This window comes from Mustela nivalis (genome assembly GCF_964662115.1).
Source record: "Mustela nivalis genome assembly, chromosome: 17".
NCBI lineage: Eukaryota > Metazoa > Chordata > Mammalia > Carnivora > Mustelidae > Mustela > Mustela nivalis.
Window position 1 is genome coordinate 2,730,040 of NC_139036.1, and position 20,583 is coordinate 2,750,622.

The 20,583-nt window shown below is 63.9% G+C and overlaps 1 protein-coding gene across 2 annotated transcripts; it reads right to left on the reverse strand.

Annotated features, from left to right (window-relative positions):
* Positions 1-226: 226 nt before the first annotated feature.
* Positions 227-20,476, reverse strand: KIF1C (kinesin family member 1C). Of its 2 annotated transcripts, XM_082707559.1 has the most exons (23): positions 20,270-20,476; positions 18,579-18,699; positions 18,198-18,330; positions 17,699-17,775; positions 17,136-17,315; positions 16,513-16,578; positions 15,920-16,098; positions 15,722-15,833; positions 15,528-15,605; positions 15,338-15,403; positions 15,162-15,237; positions 14,685-14,763; positions 14,348-14,493; positions 13,315-13,484; positions 13,074-13,153; positions 12,884-12,959; positions 9,191-9,270; positions 8,330-8,424; positions 5,558-5,641; positions 5,049-5,235; positions 4,858-4,930; positions 3,102-3,707; positions 227-1,477 (listed from the first exon to the last, which is right to left on the reverse strand). In XM_082707559.1, the coding sequence occupies exons 3-23, from the start codon at positions 18,301-18,303 to the stop codon at positions 788-790; spliced, it is 3,306 nt and encodes a 1,101-aa protein (XP_082563685.1). In that variant the 5' UTR covers positions 18,304-18,330; positions 18,579-18,699; positions 20,270-20,476; the 3' UTR covers positions 227-787. The 2 variants fall into 2 exon arrangements, with proteins under 2 accessions (XP_082563685.1, XP_082563686.1); XM_082707560.1 differs by lacking the exon at positions 18,579-18,699 and having other exon boundaries at positions 20,270-20,411.
* Between the last annotated feature and the right edge of the window lie 107 nt (positions 20,477-20,583).

The window sequence follows — 20,583 nt, forward strand, 5'->3', positions numbered from 1 at the left end:
CTCGGGGTAGAGGTGGAGCATTGGGTAAGCTGAAACCAAGGGAAATAACTGGCAACATTCAAGACCAAGACACAGCGGTCCTGAATCTTGATCTGGGTGGTGACGGTGAGGGTACACGCCTCTGTAAAAACTCACTGGACCGCACGCTTAGGATCTGTGCATTTCACTTAGACCCTCTACACCTCCATGAAAACCCAACCCAAACCACCACCAGCAACGAGCTCCCTGCGTTTGCTACCTTTATTGAACGCCCCACATCCTCCCAGGACCCCAGCCAAACCAGAACCCAGACAGGTCCCCCAAATATAGCAGGAGGCCTGGAAGGGGAGGGTAATGACTTGCCATCCATGCCCCACCTCCCTGGAAACAGAAGCCCACCACAGACAAGACAGACAGACAGACAAGGGCCCGGAAGAGGACATGCCTCACCCTAGGTCCTCTTCCCTTTGCCCCACTTGAAAAGAAAGTCAAAACCCTGGCTACGCAGCACCCAGGCCCCCACCCCACCCCTAGCAGCATTTGTGGGACCGCCCCCCCACACACACACTCGAGGGGCGCCCCAGGCAGCGCCCATCCTCTTCCTTCACTTTGGTTTGCTCCTGGCAACTCCGTGCAAGCTTCCTCTCTCCAGCCTCCCGCCCAGCCTCTGCCACACCGTCCAGCACCTACTCGGACCTTCTCGCCCACCTGTCGCCTCCCTGCGCTGGGCTCCTGGGGCGGCCGCGGCTCCTCACCCCCCTCCTCCCGCTCGGCTCCCCCCTACTCCCTCAGCCCTGCCGGGCCGGGCTCACACGGCTGCACTGCTCTCTTTGAGGTCAGGGGCTGAGCGCTGGCGCCTCATGCGCGGGGGGGTGGTGTAGGGAGGGTAGCGGGGCCCCGAGGGCCGCTGCGCCGGGTACGGTTGGGGCTGCTGGGGGTAATAGTTGTGCTTTTTGGGCTGGAAGTGCTGCGGTTCGGGCTGCGCGGACCCGCCTCCCCGGGACCGGCCGCCTCCGTCCAGGGAGTTCCTGCGGGGCCGGTGGGACCTCCGGGGACTCGGAGGCCGGCGCGCAGGGGCAGCCAGAGGGGGTGCAACCTCCTCAGGGGGTTGGGGCGGCGCGGGGGCCTCCCCAGCCGCCGCCCCCGGCCACGACTCCCGGTGCTGGGGGTTGCTCTTGAAGGGGAAGCGCAGCTTGCAGTCGTGAGGGGGCACAAAGCGGGCGGGGGGCCGGCGCAGCCCCCCGCCCCGGCCCCCCGCGCCCTGCAGTCCCTGCAGCCGCAACTGCTCCTGCTTGAGCCAGCGCAGGCGACCCCGGCGGAACGCTGGGTCCTCCTCCATGAGCCGTGACACCCTCTCCCAGCTGGACAGGGGTGGCGACGGGGGCCGCGCTGGGGCCAGGGGCGCGCGCTCGCCGGGGGCTTCCTCCTCTGCTGCCTCTGTCCTCGGGTGCGCGGCCCAGGCAGCTTCCCGGGCCTCTTCGTTCTCATCGTCGTTATCCTGCGGTGGGGAGAGGGCAACAGAGAAGGGCCGTGAAGAGAGCTGAGCGCTGAGCCGCGAAGGGCAGGGGGTCCCAGAGGGGCTTGGAGACAAGGGCGCTGGGACAGTGGTCTCAGCTGATCCTGGCAGCCACTTCCTGTCGCTGTGGTCTGCGCTCTGGCCAGTAACCTTCCGTGCCCCCCTCCTCAATCCTCGTGTGCCAGGGCACAGGACCTGCTGCACAGGGCTGGTGGAAGGATTAACTGCTAACCCCATAAAGCACGTAGCTCGGGGTCCCCTGCAGAGCAGGCACCCCAAAAATCCCGCTAAGTACCATGCCCCAGGGATGGAGAGGGCAGCACCGAAGGGGAGAGACGCAATGGACCAGTGAATGAGAAAGCTCCATAGTGCGATCATATTCCCCACTTCCGAGAAAAGGTCAACAGAAGGGCATACCCATGCTCTTAACATATGTTATTCACGTTTCCCAAGAGCATCTGTAACGTAGGACCCCACGTGCTTTGTAGAAACGTGTACATTTGGGGGCACCTGGGTGGCTCAGTTAAGCGTCTGCGTTCAGCTCAGATCATCTCAAGATCCTGGGATTGAGCCAGCATCAGGCTCCCTGATCAGTGAGGGTGTAGAGAGGGGATTCTGCTTCTCCCTCTCCCTCTGCTCCTCTTGGCACTCATGCTCTCTCTCAAATAAATAATCTCAGGGGCGCCTGGGTGGCCCAGTCCTTAAGTGTCTGCCTTCGGCTCTGGTCATGATCCTGGGGTCCTGAAACCGAGCCCCCATCAAGTTCCCTCTTTAGCGAGAAGCCTGCTTCTCCCTCTCCCACTCCTCCTGCTTGTGTTCCCTCTCTCGTTCTATCAAATAAATAAATAACATCTTTAAATAATCTTAAAGAGAAAAAGAGTACAAGTGTACATTCAGGTGAAGGGCAGAGCAGGGAAGGGGACAGGAGCCAGGGTGAAGGTGACTGCCACCGGGGGGCAGTGGGAGGCTGTCATGGCAGCAAACACCTGGGGGGTGTGGGGGGAAGGCACTCTAGACTTTCGAAGGCCTGCGGGGGGCAGGTGCCCAGAGAGATCCGGGTCCAGCAAGGAAGAAATGGCAGGAGCAAGTAAGCCTCAGTGACCCGGGGCCGGCGAGTGGCTGCTGGTCATGCGTCCCGTAGGGCACGCGGGAACACTGCACCAAGCAACCCCCCGCGGCCGGCCCCGCACTCCCCGAACACTTGTTCAGTGACTGCGCACGCCAGGGCTGGGTGACCAGGCGCCCCTCGAGGGCTGTTGTCCAGGGTTAGAGGAGGAGTGCGGGAGAACTGCCCAGCCAGACAGCTCCCGCAGCCACCTGCCACCTGCCACCAGGCCCCGCGGGACAGGGGCGGGTCCCTGGGGCGCATGCGCGCGCCCAGTGGCAACTTAAGGACTGTGCGCTTCCTACCGGGCTTCTCAAGCTCGGGTGCCTCCGAGCCCCCGGGAAACCCGTTACAGATGCAGAGTTGTCCCCCAAGGCACGGAGGGTGGGTGCAGCTCGGAGATCCGCAGATGCGCGCCCCGGGGCCAGATGCAAAGCCCTCCCGGGAAGCAGGGGAGGCGCGGAAGGAGGAAGGGGAGGCGCGCGCGGCCAGGCCTCGCACCTGGGTCAGCGGGATGACGCGCTCCATGCGCAGCATGCGGTCCCGCAGCGCCTGCAGCTCGCGGTCCTTGCTGCTGTTCTGCAGCTTCACCTCCTGGAGGATGCCCGTGAGCTTGTCGATGTGCGCGCGCAGGTCCTCCACCTCCGCCCCGCGCGCGCCCTCCTCGCCGCCACCGCCACCGGCCTCCTCCTCGCCCACCGTGTCCCAGACGTCGCGGGCCACGGCCCTCCAGGCCTCCCCGGGGCCCTCGGGCTTGCCGTAGGTGCGGCACAGCTCCCGCATCTTGAGCGCGGCCAGGGCCTCGATCTCAGCGCGCCCATGGCGGAAGTCGGCCAGGGCCACCTCGTAGCAGATCTCCTTCACCGCCTGCATCTTCAGGTCGGCCATGGTGGCCCAGCGCGGGTCCTTGCCCTGCAGCCGCCGGCGCTGCGGGATCTGATAGACCCGGCGTGGGGCCCGGCGCTTGCCGCTGCTGGGCAGGCCGCAGCGCTTGACGATGGTCTGCACGGTGGTCGGGGGCAGCTGCTCCCGCAGTGAGGAGATGAGCCGCCAGCTCTCCTCACACGATCGCTTGTCTGAGTCGTCGCCACTGTCGGAGTCCGCATACTGCGCGGAAGGGACGGGACAGTGAGGGCAGGCAGGGAGGGCGGCCCGGGGCGCCAGAGCCATGCCGACTGCACCCCACGCTTCTCCCCTGCTCCACCGCACCGCATGCTTCACCCCTGCTCAGCTTCGCGCCCTCCCCTTCACTGCTTGACCGCTGCACCGCCTGCTTCAGCCCCCACCTGACCCCAGCTCCACTGCACCGCGCTTCTCCCCTGCTCCGCTGCACCTCCTGCTTCACCCCCCGCTTCACCCCTGTTCCGCTGCACTGCCTGCTTTAGCCCCCATGTCACCCTGCTCCACTGCACCGCGCTTCTCCCCTGCTCCACTGCACCTCCTGCTTCACCCCCTCCCCTGCTTCACCCCTGCCCGGCTGTACCCTACGGTTCACCCCTGCTTGGCTGATGCTCAGGTGCACCACGCTTGGCCCCTGCTCTGCTGCACCACGTGCTTCCTCCCTGCTCGGCTACATGAGGGAAGGAACAAGCCTCCCTCGAAGACACTCGCTGAGGCTTTAAGGATGCCAAACGCATGGACAGCAGCTGGCACAGCGCCATCCGCAAGCGGGAGCGGGGATTACACCGAGTCTGCGAGGCCGGCGGCAATCAGCGCTCAGGACCAGATCACACATTCAAGGGTGAGCCTGCTGAAACCACTATCTTGTCAATGACAGCAAAGGCGGTACTTGGATTCAGTAAAGATCAGACAGATCTAGTCGAGGAAGCTCTACTCCAGTTGGGGGACTCCCTGCACCCAGTCACCGTCCTGTCCTGTCTTCTCCTGAATACCTCGGCCACCCCTCCACGCCATGCCCGCTCCCTACTCCGGCTCAGCATGAATGAGAAGCAGAGTCGGGCTGAAGCACCACTGGCCCATCTCCCGCCTCTACAGGCCCCGTGCTCTGTGTGCGCCCCCTGTGCCCCACTGTCGGCACCACACCACTGCATGCCCCCCACCCTCGGTGTCTTCCCATGCCCCGCCCCCCAAGCCCGTCCCTCTGCGCGTGTGCCCCGCCCCTTTTGCCCCCCACTCCTGTCCCTCTGCACACGCACCCCCTGCGCCCCCTTACGGTCCCGCTGCGCATGTGCCCCCTGCCCCTCCTCCTCTGCGCATGCACCCCCACCCGCACCCCCATGCCCTGCCCAGCCCTCACCAGTCGCTGCTGCTCCAGCAGAAGATCCGCCTCCTCCTTCTCCTTCCGGTACTGGTTCTCCAGGTCCTGCAGCCTGCAGTTGGGCAGAGGAGGAGGAGGAACTGCTTGGGGCTCTGGCGCCACCACAGTGGGGAGGCCGGTTGACGCAGGCTCAGGGGACAGACAGCTCAGAGTGCACGCTCTCCCCGTACCTCTTCTCCATCTCCAGCTTGATGTCAATGCCCTGCTGCTCCAACAGTTCTTTCTGGGCGAAGTTCCAGTCCACGGGCTCGGAGGGCGGCCCGGGGGGCGGGGGCACCCCTCGCTCCCGCTCCAACCGTGCCTGCTCCGGGTGATTGAAGCGGAAAACGTGGTTCTTGCCCATCACAATCCTATTCCCTGCACAGGGGAGCACAGAAAGATGGTGTTGCTCCCCTACAGCAGCAAACCCATCCCGATGCCCACAGGGCCCAGGGCCCTGCCCACAAGCCCAGGATCCCTGACGCCATCTCTCCCACCACCCCAAGCCGGAGGGCAGTCAGTCCCCTGCTGATTCTCGTCCCTGATGGCCAAAGGGAATCAAGGGACCCTCGTCCTGCTTCTCCAGAGCCACAAGAGATAACGAGAGCGGGGTCCCTCCCCGCTACTTCTTGGCACTTTCCTCCTTCCCATCCCCCTGCTGTCTTCTGCTTGTTTCTGGGTCTGGCACCCCTTCCTCTACCTGACTTCAACACCAGGGGCTCGGTCACCAGTCTCCCATTGACATAGGTCTCGGCTCCTTCACAAGGCTCCAGGGTGACCACCACTGCCAGAGGGAGAGAGGAAAGGGGGCCATTAGACCCTGGAGAAGAGGGGTGATGGTTACAGATGCCCATCTTGCAGGACCCTCAAAACACAGGCATGCACCCCCAGGCCCACCCCCAGTACCTGGCAGGGGTGCCACGGCCCCTCTGGTGGCAGGCAGCACAGGAAAGGAAGAGCAGAAGGAGGGTTAGAGCCCCAGCTACAATTCAGAAGCCTGTGCAGGGGATCCCTGGTGCCCCCCACCCTTCCTCCCCAGCAGGGGCTCCGCAAAGCAGTCACTCTCCGAGGGCTGGGTCTCCGGTGTCCAGCAGCTGGAAGCCTGTGACTTCTGTCCCCCAAAATGCACACTCCTTCCTTTCCCACAAACACTCTCCCTGGCCCAGCATGGGCTCCTGCCGTAGCCCCCAGCACACTGCTGTCTGCCGCACCTTCCGGACAGCCCCCTGCCTGCCCTCCCCAAGCGGCAGCCAGCAGAGCACTGTGTCCACAGACAAGACAGAACCAAGCCAGCTCAGATGTCTATGGAGGTGTGCCTTGGGCTGCACCCGCCCTGGAGGCTGCCACTCGCTGGGACGCGGAGACCAGGCGGCTCGCCATCCTCCAGGCGCGGCACCCTACCTCAGAGCCTCCGCAGCCTGAGCAGAGGCCTGCAGGCAAGGTGACAGACCTGTGAGGTGTCTATCAGCCTGGACGAGCAAGTCCTTCCTTACAGGGTCCTTGAAAGGCGCAAAGCAAGCGCCACGTGAGTCTGAGTTCCTAGGTGGACCGCGGGCAGTAGAGCAAGCGGGATAACTGGGCCTCGAGGCCAGGGGAGAAGAAGCCAAGCAGAGCGGGCAGCTCCGGGCAGAGGAGGGCTCCTGTCGGGACGGGGCAACCTCGGGGCACAAGCTTGGAGCCAGACCCACATCTGTCACCTCGTCACCTTGAGGAGGAAGGTGGTGGCAGAGGACAGGGCAGGAGGGGCCGTGGGGGTACCGTTCTGTCCCCTCACGCCCCCAATTCATTCACTCACTCTACAAGCGCTTTGCCCCCCACCATGTGCCAAGTGCTAGTTTAGGTCCTAGAAATACCCTGGAGGTACCCAGCGCTCACAGGGTTCCCACGGCTGGTCAGACAGACAGCAAGTCCACCAGCAGACAGTCTGGCGGCACAGGGAGGCAGCAGGAGACAGCTTTGCTCCTGCTGGGCCAGGGAGGCCCCGTCTGCATCCATGAGCCCACAGCTGCCTGTGCACCCGAGCTGGCCATGGCGCATGTGATCCGGTTCTGGTAGCACTCTGGCAAGTGCCCCACCCCCCACAAGCCTGAGTTCCCCCAGCCAGGGGCAGCAGCACGAGCTGGATGGTCACTATTCTTCCCTGGCCACCGTCTCACTGGGCCGCCCAGTCCGCTCTGCCTGGCTCCCGTCTCTCGTCCACTGCATGCAACCAAACCTTTTTACCCCCCTGAACCCCCTGGGTCCCAAAATCAGCAGCTGTTCTCGCAGCTGAGCCACCAGGCCAGGCCCGCCTCCCATCTCCCCAGACACACTCTGCACTCGCTCTGCGTGCCCTGTGTGGTCTGGGCTATCACCTAGAACGTGGCTTGAGGTGACCCCAGAACAGGAACTCGGCAGAAGCCCTCAGGGCCATCCTGATGTGAGCTTGCAGCCCACTGCGTTCAGGTGCCGCCCCCGAGCCCTGCCGAGGCCTGATGGGCATGGGTCCCCCTCAGCTACCAGCCCTATACGGAGCCCTTCCTGATCTCACGAGTGTGCCGACCACAGGCGCCCCATCTCCCTGTCCCTTCCTTCAGCCTCAGGGGCCCCCACCAAGGCTCAGTCAAGGGAGTGCTCCCCTGTTGGGTGTCCTGCCTCCCTGCCCTGCGTACTTCCCGGGGCTTGAGTCCATGGGGTCCAGAGTAAACCCAAATCATTCCATTTCTTAAAACAGTCACTGAACCAGGACAATACGGTGACCTCAGCACACAGCCTGGGCTGCTAGGTAGAAGCAGCTGGCTGAGCGCAGGACTCTCTATTTCTGCTCAGGTCAGGATCTCAGGGTCACAGGCTCGAGCCACACGTCGGCCCCCACGCTCGGTGTGGAGCCTGCTTGAGGCCCTCGCCCTCTGCCCCCCCCCCACTCGTGCACATGTGCAGATGCGCGCTCTCTCAAAACTAAACCGTTAAACAGAAAAACCAAAAATCACTCCAAACTGCATGAGTATCGTTACTGCCTTCACCCGTAAGTCTCGTGATTCCTAAACGCCTTCGCTGCTATGACCAGGTTAGGGCTAGAAATCTCTGCGTCTTAGGGCCAGAGGCTCTGTGGCCGGGACAGAAGTGGCTTTTGCACAGATCAACTCAGATTCCCACTGAAACAAATACAACTTTTCCTGGGAGGTAACCAGGGCACTATTTGAGGCTAAAAAAACTAGAAGAGGCCAGGAGGTCCTCCTCACCAAAGCTCACCCCCACACATGGCACAGAGCTCTGGGTCGGCCTCGGTGACGCCGCCACTGCACAGACCGCCTTCCTGGGGCTGGTGCCCCCAACCAGAGCTTCACCTGAGCTCGAAGCCCTGCTGAGAACAGGCACACGGCCCCTGTCACATGGCCGCACTCCCAGGCTGCAGACCCTCCCTGGAGTCTGTATCCAGTGTGGGACAGGACCACGTGCAGCAGCTGCGCCGCTCTCCCAGCACCAACATTACCTTCTCCGTCCGGCTGAGGGCTGCTCTGGAACACACAGTGCTGCTCCCGGATGAACTGTCCGGTCAGCTTGATGTCCACGTCCACCTGGCCAACCCTGGGGAAGCAACGGCTGACGTTTTCTGACCGCGGGCCAGACGTTCGCCATGCCCCTTTGGAACGCGAGTTCACCCAACTCCGTCGGCCACTCTGGCATTCCCGCTTCACAGGTCGGGAAGCAGAGGCCCAAGGTCACATAGCCCTGCAGCAGTGACGCTGGGGTCTGATCCCCAACCTGCCCGACTCAGGAGTCTGTGTCCGACTCACCATCTTACATGAGGGGAGAGGGAGCCCGGAGTGCACGGAGTCCCTCCCATCCCAAGGGCTGACCATCCTGAGGGCTCACTCCCTGTCCAGGGTCATCACTCAGGACAGCTGTCATGCTTCTGGTGGGAGAAGGGCTACCCCCACCCCTTTGGCTCCGGGACATGACCTACCTCGGAGGCCCCGGGCCCCAGGGGATCGTTGGCCTTTGCCACCAAAGCCCCCTGCCCTGCCGGCACTGGCTCCCCAACTATGAAGCTGGAGCTTCATAGCACCAAGGGAGGCTAAGGGCCAAGAATGTGGTGGTCCGAGTTTCCCGCCTGCTCTCCCACCCCATAAATCAGGGAGCGCGCCCTCCAAGCCAGGCCCTGGGAGTGGCTCGGCCATCCCAAAGTGACAACGGAGGGGATGGCCACTGTGCAGCCGGGCTCACAACTTCTCAGAAAGCCTGGAAGGCGAGCTCAGCCTGGTGGACGGCCGTCCTGGAGCTCTGGAGTAACTCCGGCAAGGTCACCGGAAAAGGGAGTCACTGACGTGGGCGTGACAAGGGGACGCGCTACCTGGTGATGCCGTCTTTGATGTGGTAGAGCAGACACTCAGACATGAGAGGGTCCTCATTCAGGTTCACCAGGTGGGGGGTCTGAGGGTGGAGGAAAGGGATCAGGCCCTGCTTGCCTGCTGTGCCCCACCCCGGGGGCTCTCCCACCCTGACCCCCACCAAACACCACCCTCCACACACACACACACACACACAGACGGTCCACAGACCTGCCCCACCCATCCGGCCCCCCAACAGCCCCCAGTCCTCTGCACAGGCCGACCCACCTGTGCCCCCATCAGAGACCTCAAGACCCCCCCAGCCCTTGCCTCTGCTCTTCCCATCCCCTCCCGCCCCACCTTGGACCCCTTCAGCCTCTTGCCCCTCATGAAGAGTGCAAGTGGGCTCTGGGTGAGGGAACCACACTTCCCCAGTCAAGTTTCTTATGAACACAGACGACTCTTATGACCAAATAGCACTAAGCATCAGTTTGATGCAAGAACGAGTGAGACCAACAGGCCGGCAGCCCACAGCAGAGTCCCCGCTCCCCCAGCCACTGCCAGCCCAGGCTGCCTCACCCGGGGCCTCCCCGCCTGACCCATCCCACACTCCCGGCTGCCCAAGCAGGACGCTGTTCCACACCAATACCCAGCCCGTGCCCCCTCTCCAGAAGCACCTTTCCCAACCACGGTCTCTCTGCCGACACCCCCATTCTCCCCAGGCATGCACTCCGGGCAGCCCGGACAACCAGCCTCGTCCCTCACAACCCCCACGGCCCTGACCACCCAGCCCCAGGAAGTCTCCCTCCCTCCCCTCCCGCCCACAGCCTCCTTCAGCCCTCCCCGCCCGGGGCCAGCCCCTTGCCTGCACACTCCACAACCGAGTGGGGCCCTTGTCCACCCCTCCGCCGGCTCCAGGGGCACCCCTGGCCACCTGACTCGAGCCTGCTTTAGATGCAGTACCCCTGGCCTCCAGGCCAGAGCCCCCAGGTCAGGGCCCCAGCCCATGCATTGCAGCCCCGTCCCAGGGCGTCCCTAGCCTTCTGTGTTCCTGCCTTGTGGATTGTGGCATATCCGCTCCAGAAGCAGGCTCCCGCATCCCTGAGCACCCCTGGAATTGCTCCCGGGTTCCCTGACAGGGAGCAGCCTCTGTCCCGGCCCCACCCAACCCCACCTGTCAGAATCATCACTTCCTGTCTCTCCAGGTCTGTCTCAAGCTGACACGTCACTTCCTCCACGGAGCTTCCAGAGCCTTCCACCGCCAACACAAGACACCCTGCCCGTGCTCTGTGAGGACTTGCTGCGGCCTCTCTACCTGCCTGACCCCAGGAGGTGCCAGGGACCCACACACATGAGAAATGGACGCCCCGTGGAAGTTTCTGACATTTTCAGGCCCTCCCTCAGCTCCCTCACTCATCGTCCCTGTCCCCAGGGCACTAAGGCAGTGCTCATGGCAGAGAGCAGTAAAGATCAGAGTTCAGGGCATCAGAGGACAGTGTGGCAGCTCGTCCTTGAGGACCAGGGGGACGAGGACAGTGGAAGACAGGCTCAGGATGACAGCCCCAAGGCAGGAGAGCACAGCGTGCTGGGATGCCAGGGAAATAGCCAGGCTCCTGGCCCACGGCTCTCTAGGAGCGCCGCAAACAGCAAGCCCCTGGCGTCGTCCACGGTGGTCCACAGTGGATACGATGCGTGTCAATGCGTCTGCTCTAACCAGGCACCCTGCCGTTACCACCACCCTCCCCCCGGCTCGAGGACGCTCAGGCCCTTGCGGCAGCCTCTGGCCTGCTCTGGAACAGCAGATACGGACGGGCCCTGGAAGCAGAAAGTGATCTATCCCTTGGGAGAGGAGACATGATTTAGGGCAGAGCTTTTCCATCTTTGCTCGGCCCTGGAACCCTTTGTTCAGATGAAACCGTACCTGGGAGCCTAATACGTCAAGCAGATAAGCAGGGAGATGCCAGGGCCGTGGCTGGGACAGGGGACCCAGAGTCTGGCCCTGTCCATCCCCCACGGCCCCCGGGAAGGAGGCCCTGAGCCAGGTTGGAAAATCAGATCCTCAGGGCCAGCGCTGGGAGTCCCGGGAAGACCTTCTGCTCTCTCGGAGACAAACTAGCTTTTCCCGCAAGACCCGATCCCCAGCAGAGCCTTCCAGGCTGGAGCTGGCCCCCCCAAGGCAGAGCCTAGCAGCTCCCCTCCCGCTGTATGCACGCCGCTTCACGGGCAAACGCGTGCCACCTTGCCACCTGAGCAGCGCGACAGTGAGCTGCCCTGACGCACCTCTTGCACCAGCGCGGCCTGCAAACCCCAGAACCCCAAACGCGGTGAGGGAGCATGGGCTCCCCTGTGGTGCTCCAGGCATCGGAAAGGGATACGGTTGTGATCTCTGGAGGGCACTTTAACAAAATACACCAAAATGTACACGGCGACTGCTTGACCCCAAACCCCCACTTCGGAGACTTTGCTCTCGATTATGAACCTACCCATGAGGCCACGCAGTGGCACATGGTTTTCAGGGTTTAAGACCGTGAGACAACGCAACCGCCTGTGGGGAGGAGGCTGGGTGAACGTGGCCCCCATCTACTCGAGTGTTCAGATGCAGAGAGAAAGTACAGACAGGACGCCAACATGCTGTCCTTGGAGAAGTGTGGGGCGGGGACCCAGTGCCGGTCCAGAGAGAGGCGGCATGTGTGGACGTGGGGACAAGTGTGCGTGGCTCACGCCTGTCTGCGCGCAGACCACCCCTGGATGAACACGTCAGGAATGGGTAATGGCCTGATCCCGAGAGCCTTGGGCTGTGGACCAGATGGGCGAGGCCGGCTCCCTGGAAGGACTGGGAATCCCTGCTCTGCTCCAGCGGGCCTCCACGCCGGGCTCCGTGGCACCCTCCGCTGCGCCAAGGGTCTATAGACCATCCCTGTGCCAAGCTAGCCAGTGAAGACCAAGGGCCCCTCCTGCCTCCAGCGAGGCTGACTGCGCCCACCCTGCCTCCTTCCTTTCCCTGGGCACCTACCCCACGGCAGGCCAGAGACAGAGGTGCCCTGCTCGGCTGACACGGCCGTGATGTTCACCCCGGCAGTTGCCTGTCACCCATGTCCTGTGCGGCCTGCAGGGCCCACGTACCAAACTGTCCCCAGGATGCCAGTTTCCACACGTCTCCAGCGGCGCAGACCCTCGCATCCTGGAGCTCAGCGCCTGCGTCCCTGCCTGTCCCCTTACAGCATCGTCTTCCCATCACCCTCTCACGAGCACACGTCTGACTGCATGTCTGAGCACATGACATACGCCCAGAGCACAAAATGTGACACAGTAGAGCGGCAGCACACACACGGCCATCCCAGCCCACACCCCAGCCTCCCACATCCTCCCCTTGCCCCTGGGGTAACCCCTACAGTCTGTTTCTTATGAATCAGAGATGAATTCCACGGGAGCTCACATCGATCCGTGAACACAAATTCTAACCAGCTCTGGATCCCCTGCCTCCCATAAGGCAGGGACGGGCAGGGATCCCAGCATCCATCCACGATCCCTAGAGCTCCGGCCACAGGTGCCTGACGAGACCAGCAGCAGGCTGCTGGCAGGGAGGCCGGACCATGCGTAGGAGGTAGCGGGTGTGGGACAAACACTGAGATCAGCGCTAGGGCTCGCCCCGTGCCCCCCGAGCCTCTGTACCAACCCTTCCAGCGTCTCCTGGGCCTCAGCAGACCCTCACTCACCTTCTTTGGAGAGAAGACGCCCACAGTTCCCCCGTCCTCCCGGACAGCCACCCCCATCTCGGCCAGTAATGCTTCTCTGGAGGCAGAGAGACAAATGGTCTTACGGGGGCCCATGAACTCCTTCCCCGCAGGGCCCAGCCTCCCCTCCCCGGTGCCCCCCTCCATAGCCCCAGTTGCCCGCCCCCCGCACCTCTCCATCCTCAGGGCCTCAGTCTTGCGTAGCTTCTCCTCCCACGTCTCATTGAGCTCCGCGATGATCTTTTCCGTCTCCTGGGGGCACACAACGTGTGGGGCTTGAGGCAGTTGGGGACAGGGACCCGCCACAGGGGCCATCCTGCCACCGGGATTCCTCCTTCCTCCTCGACTCTAGCCTCGGGGAACTAGACCCCCAGCAGACCCCAACTCCCCACCTCCCGGCTCCGCCCGCCTACCTGCAGCCTCTCCATGGCCTCCTCGGGCCCAATCTGGGGCTCAGCACTGGGGGAGAACGATGGCTCCAGCTCGCCGTTGTGTGCAGGGGGATGTGAGGGAGAAGCTGGGGCAGGAGGGGACGATACAGCTGGCAGGGCACCTCCGGAACCCCCCTCATCCGCCTTCAGGCCTGAGGGGAGAAAGAAGTCAGAGGAGGCAGAAAAGATAGGGAGCTCATCGGAGATGCACAGAAGCTGTGTGTGGGGCCCCATGCCTACGGACTCCGAAAGACATCTGGTCAACCTTAGCCCAGCGGGGCCCTCCACTACTGTGGCCTTGACACATGAGCACCCGGTGTCTGCTTTTTCTCCTCCAGGCACGAAGAGCTCATTACTTAACATGGCTGCGAGGTGACTCCCACCATCAGAATGTTCTCAGCTGCAGGGAGCCACGATCTGCCCGCATCACGGGTGCCTTCTGGGTAAGAAAGACTCTACTGCCCTCCCTTCTGCAAGCATCCCCTCCAAATGCAGGAGGGGAACGTCACGTCTACCTTACCCTGCTCCTCCCAAGAGCAGACCGCCCCCTGCCCCACCGTGCCCCTCAGGTGTTGACTGTCCACGGTGGGAAGGCCCCCGGGACTGGATGCAGAGTCCACGCGGGACGTGGCTAGCATGGGTTAGGCACCCTCTCACCAGAGCACCACCCGGCGTCAGTGACATGGACTGTCATCGCGCTTACAGCCAGTTGGAACCTCTAACGATCCACGAGACCCTCTGTACAGGCAGGGCCCCCGAAACCTCCCTCACCTGATTTACTGCTTAAGCCACGGACGCGAGACTTGCCATCTATCCCCACTCGTCACTGCGGCAGTCCTCGAGGCCCCCGGAGAGTCCGGCCCCCCGGCTCTGGAATGGCCGAAGGCCTGCGACAGCCCCTCTGCGTATCTGCACCCACACCGCTGGGTGTACGAAGAGTCCCGTGCTCGGCGGACCCTCTCCGGTCTGAGCCCCCCGCGAGGGCGTCCCTGAGCGGCCCTCCCCGGACCCCTACCTCCCAGAGCCGAGGCCGACAGCCCCTGGGCCAGCAGCAGCTCTCGCAGTCGGGCCACCTCCTCCTGTAGCTCTCGGATCAGCCGTGCATTGGGGTCCTCGTTGATGACCGCGTTACAGCGGATCTGCTTGGTGCGGTCGGCGTACCTGGGGAAAGAGGCGGGCGGGCTGGGTGAGGCCCAGACGCCCCTGGGTCAGCGGCCCATCTTCCTCCCTCTCCCAAACTGGTAAACACTGGGTCCGGCGGAAGCCTGGCCTATCTCCTGGCCCAGGCTCTGAGCTGCTGCCTCCGAGCTCCGGGCCAGGTCCCGGCCGCCCCGCTCCCGCCCAAGCCCCACCTGAGGGTGCTGAGTGTCTCCTCATAGTTGATGTCTGCGGGACTGAGCGCCGCGATCATGGCCGTGCGTGAGTTCCCACCTGCAAGACGGACACGCAAAACTCAGGCTGGTCCGGCCTAAAGACAGGCGGGCTGGGTCTCGGGGTCAGGGGTCTGACGGGGTCACCATCCGAGATGGGGTGAAGCTAGGAGTCATGGAACTTTCCCACGGAAGCAGGCAGTCAGATGGGGGGAGGGGTGAGATCAAGGACACCTCTGACATCTTCGGGACACATCAGCGGGAGGAGGATGAAGCCAGCGGTGGGCAAGGGGTCAGAGAGGGCTGTGGCTTTCCTCAGCATTGGGACATCTGTCAATGATGTCCCCCGCAGGGGACGACTGTGGGATTTGAGATTCTAGGGGTGGCGTAGGGTCTGTCAGACATATCGAAGCTGGGATAGGGGCGGGGGCATAAAGAGCGAGAAGAGGGGCTCCTCACCCAGATTCTCCTTGAGCAGCCAAGTGAGCACAGAGTCCCTGTAGGGGATAAAATCCGACTTCCGCTTCTTTGATTGCTTGGGAGGGGAGGGAAGTGCATCAGCATGAGCCGCCCACCTGCAACCCCTGCCCCCCCGGCCTGTCCCAGAGCCGCTCCCTGCCCAGCCGCCTTCTCACCAGATCCGCCAGGGCCGAGATCACCTTCCCAAGGGTCGTCAAGGACTTATTGATGTTTGCACCTTCCTAGAGAGGGATGAGGAATGTGGGCAACGGAGGCCCCTCCCCAGTTCCGCTCTGCCTCCCCCCAGCCAGAAGCACCACCCGCAGCGCCCAGCACCGACATCAGCCCCCTCCTAAGCCCCCTCACCTTCAGGCGCATGCCCCGGGCCCCGGAGGAATCGGCCCGCTCGCTGCCAGCGAGGTCCACCAAGCTGATCTTGCTGACCTGGGGGTGGAGGGTAGGGCAGGAGATGACAGGGTATGGGCGGTGGGCAGGGCGGGCAGATCAGGGGGATGCCCGGCAAGGGAACGGGCAGGCAGCCCGTGCTGGAGGAACCCCACCTTCTCTGAGTCCAGCCCAGTGAGCTGGTCGTGGCAGCGCTGCGTGAAGACGATAGTGAAGACAGCGTGGGAGCGGCTGCTGGTCTCGTTCATGTTGGTGGCGGCCACCGTCCTGGGGGAAAGGGAGTGGTCACTGCACCCGGCCTCTCACCTGCCTGGCCTGACTCCCTCTCCCCATGCTCCAGCCACTGGCCTCACCGAGCCTTGTTTCCACAGTCCATGAGGTCAGCAATGTCCGCGTAGGAGGTCACGGCCAGCTTGGAAAGGTCCTGCACGTAGGGGCCCAGGATGGGGTGCTCCCGGACCCGCAGAGAGCCCCGACTCTTGGGGTTCAGGAGGTCTCGCACCCGCTCACAATAGATCTCCATGTAGCTCACCTGAGCAGAGTGAGGCGAGTGAGTGGCAGGGCCGGTAAGCGAACCAGGAAGGACACCCGCGCCGGGCTCCCGGGACAGGACGCGGCTGTTGGTGTCTAGCGGACACCAGCACTCCAGACGCCCGGGCGCGGTACTGAGCACTCAGCACACACAGGCTCGCCGACCCAACAGCCTGAGGTTGGGGGGGGTTGTCACTGTCATTGCGGAGGGGGGTCACTGTCATTGCCAGGGGGGTCACTGTCATTGCAGGGGTGAACACACTCAAGAGAAGGGAGACAAAATCACCTGCTCAAGCCTCTGTGAGTGACAGGAAGGGCCGGGGGAGCCCCAAGGCTGTCTGAGTCCTCAGACTGTGGGGAGCCTTGTCCCTGCTGTCCCTCCCCTGCCCGGGGCCCCTCCGAGACCCCAGCTCACCTCCACAGAATAGGAGAGTTGAGGGCTCTCGTTCTTATTAACGCGAGAGAAGAGGTCCTCGCAGAGCTGGAAGGGGACACAGAGAAACTGCTGTCAAACCCGACCACGGCCCTGAGGAGGCAGGTGTTCCCACCATACAGATGGGAAAGCCATCTCAGAGGAGTTCACGCCTGCCCAGAGTCACCAACTACTACGCGGTGAGGCAGGAAACACACCCCAACATCAGACGCACAAGGCTGCTGTGCCGCAGGGGCGGGGGGCATGACGGTCAGCCCCCAGTTATCCACATCTGCCTTTTCTACATCGTACACCTGTCTGCGGGGGGACTGTACTTGTAGAGAAGTCTGACGCGAGATAAAACGGCTGCAAGGGGCAGAACCGGGCTCCAAACCCAGGATTCTCTGGCAACAAGGCCTGGGCTCTTCTCAGGAAGCTTTGCTGCTTCCAATGGGGGTAAAGACCCCTCCCCATGGGGCCAGGAAGTCCATATAGCCGCCCACCCCTCGCCCCCAGCACATCCCCTATCGGAACAGCCTCCAAGGCCCAGGTCTCGGCTCCATGGTCCAGAGGGGGCAGGGGAAGCTGTCCGACCCCCGCCGCCCCGCCAGGCCGCAGGTGTGTACCTGGGGCACAATCCCTTGCTGCCCCGGCTCCTGCCGCCCCATCATGGTGTACGACTTCCCGGCCCCAGTCTGCCCATATGCAAAGATGCACACGTTGTAGCCTTCGAAGGCATGAAGCAACATCTCTTCTCCAATGTCTCGGTACACCTGCTGCTGAGATGCAAACTGGGGGTCCTCGGCCTAGGGAGGTGGGGGCAGAGACTCAGCAGGAGCCCTATATGACTCGGTCCTCAGGGTCTGGCTCCCGAGAGTCTCGCCCCCATTGCCGCTGACCACCCAAAGGTTCTACGTGCCCGAGCAAACCCCACGCATGGTTCCAATCGCCCACAACGGGAGCCTGTGCAGCCTCCTGCCAGACCTGATCACCCCGAGGAATCCTCCTGCCCCATCCTGGTCCCAGTCACATCCTAAGGGTCCTTCTCGCCGCCACCCTAGGGTTCCAGTCCTCCCATCCCACCGCCAACGCACCCCACGGAGGTCCTATCTCCCAGTAAGGCCCCCTCCCCAGGACCTAACCCCCCATTCCTCGCCACAGAGCTCTCCTCTCACCCCAGCAACCTCACCGAGGTATGTGACCAGTATGAGTAGTCGAAGGTGAAGCTTTTCGGGGCATCCTTACTCTGTTTGGGATTGGTGATGGCTGACAGGGCAGAAGGAAAAGCAGGAAGGCCAAGGTCAGGTACTCCGGACCTCTCTGCCCATTCCCCCTGCGACCCGGTGTGGGAGTCCAGGCATCCCGCCCCTCACCTCTGTGCTAGTTCATCTCTCCCCTTTAATACTCCCCCCCCCCACTCTAGCCACCAAGGCTAATTTTGGCTCCCAGGACCCGCCCCTCACCGCGGCTGCCTCCCGGATTGGGCAATGGAAGGCTCCAGGCCAACACCCCCCCCCAACCGGGACTGGCAGCGTGGAAAGGCCAGCCTGCCCCGGCCCTGCCCCCGCCCTCTCCACTGGCACCTGCTCCACACCCAGTGCAGTCCTCCTCCCGGTCCGGCCCAGCCGGCCAGCGTGGTGGGCCCGCCCGCCCCACCCGTGCCCAGCCGACCCCGGGGACTCACTCACAGGTGGTGCTGCCCTGCATGCTGACCACACACTTGGCATCCTGGCTGGTCTCCCTGGCGTTGAAGGGCCGAACCCTCACTGCCACTTTTACTGAGGCCCCAGCCATGCTTCCCAAGACTCTCACCCTCCTCAGCTGAAGGACAGAGACAGGAGAAGTGGTCAGAGCCTGCCGGGGGCACCCAGACATCGCCTCTTGTCTTCTCCCAGGATCCGGCATCTCCACCCCCTTCCCCGGCTCCCCGGCCCCACCAGGACCTAGCTCCTGGCCCTCTGGCCTTCCTCCCAAACGTCACTCTCCTCAGGGACTCCCAACAGTGTTCCTGCCTCTCTCCCCAGCCATACCCCAGCTCTCCGGGACCTGGGCCATCATGCCCCAGTTACCTGGCGTCCTCGCCCCAGACCAGGGGGGCTGTATCAGCTCTGGCTGCCACCGGCCCTCGTAGGGGAAGCCCCATCCTACCTTTGGGGCCTGGCCACACCAGCTGGGGCTGTGGGGGAAACCCTGATTGTGGGGGAAGAGTGGTTAGGAGGCACCTGTGGCTCCAGAGATGGGTTGGAGTTCCAGGGCTGGAGGGCAAGGTCAGGGGCAGGGGCAGGGGCAGGGGGCAAGGTTAGGAAAGGGGAGGACGGCAGTCCCTCCCGAGTGGCTGAAGGCAATGTGAACCCAAGGGCAGGGACGGCGATATTTTTATTCCTCGTCACTCACAAGTGCCCTGGACACCCAGAGAGAGGGGAGAGAGAGAGGCTGGACAGAGGGCAGTCCAGAGAGAAGGAAGCCGAGGCAGAAATACTGGCAGTGGCTGGAGGAGGGGCAGAGGGGGCAGAGTGACAGAAAGTCACAGACAGCAAGAAAGGGAGAGAAACAAGACAAGAAGAAACAAGATCCAAGTCATGCTATCGACGAAATGAGGAAAGGACCAAAGAAAGGAGCCACAGAAAATGGCAAAGACAGAAATCTTAGACAGGGAGAGCAGCTCTAGGGCGACACCACAAAGTGGGAACCCAGGAGAGACATAAAAGAAAACTCCAGACATAAAATCTGCCCTGAAATTCCCCCACAGTGCCAGCCAAGAAGTAGAAACCAGCTCCCACCTGGAGCCCACAGCCTCCACACCGGGAGGAACTGCCAGTGGGCAAAGTTCAAGGGCTGCAGGTACAGCCCAGCCCACCCTGGCTGTGGGCCCCAAGCCCCTCACCCAGCCCCGAGCACTTCCTCCTCAGGATCCTGGACAATGGGCAGGGGAGGGTGGGGACATCCTGCATCCTCACCAACCCCCAGGGTTCCTCTGTTGGGGGATCCCTGCAAAACACCTGTGCCTTTACTGGGGCACAAGGAAGCACTGTGGTGTCCTCAAAAGGAGGCAGGCAGGTCCCAGCCCCAACCTGGGGCCAGCCCGATGGCTTCCACTGCCCTGGGGAAGGTGCCAGGCAGGAGCCCAGGAATGTGGGTGCTCCAGTGCTCACACCCTTGGAGGAGAGGCTGAGCAGCCCACGCCCACGGGCAGGAGGGTGGAGGCCAGCAAGACAGACGGGGATGCTGGGGCCCCTTCTGCGGCCCCAAGAACTAAACGCCCAACCGCTGGGCCTCACCTCCATAGCCTTCCCGGGCAGGGCACGGGAAAGGGGACAGGGCTGGTGTGTCCCAGGACAGGAAGGGAGGAGCTCAGATCCCAGAGGCCGGGCCGGGAAGCGCAGCCCTGACCCCCGAGACCCTGCCCAGGGCAGGGACGACGACGGGGACGCGGCGTGGTCAGGCCGTCGCGGCTCAAGGGGCAGGGAAGAGGGTGGCGCGGCCGAGGGTCGGCCGGGGGTACCTGCCCCCAGCCCGCCGGTGATCCCCGCGCCGACCCCGGTCTCGGCCTGCGCGGGCGGCCATGCGGACGCGGTGCTCCCTCCCGGCCGGCCGCCCGACGGCCGCCCCGGGCCTGGCACCTCTCTGCGCCTCCGCGGGACAAACAGCACATGACCCGGCTCCAGCGGCCGGCCGGGACCCCGGCTCCCCGCCCCCCAGCCCGGCACATTCCTCGGCGGGCGTCCCCTCCCTCCCCCGCTCTCCCCCGCCCAGCGCTCACCTCGTCGCGGCGGGGCTCCCCGGGCAGCTCCGCGGAGGGCACGGGGGCGACCTTCCCGGGGGAGGGGTCGTGAGACGGCGGCCGGCGATCGGGAGCGGGCTCGGGGCTGCCCCCGCCCCTCGCCGGGTCCCGGGCGGCGGGCGGCAGACTTGCGCCCCGGGGGCGGCAGCAGCAGCGGCGCCAGCGGCCGGCGCCCGCCCGGGCAGCGCGAGCTGGGGCGGGAGCGAGGGGGGGTAGCGGCGGGCGCGCGCACGCGGGGGGCGGGCGCGCGCCGTCCCGACTGGGGCCCGGGAGCGCCCCGGGAACGGCTGTTA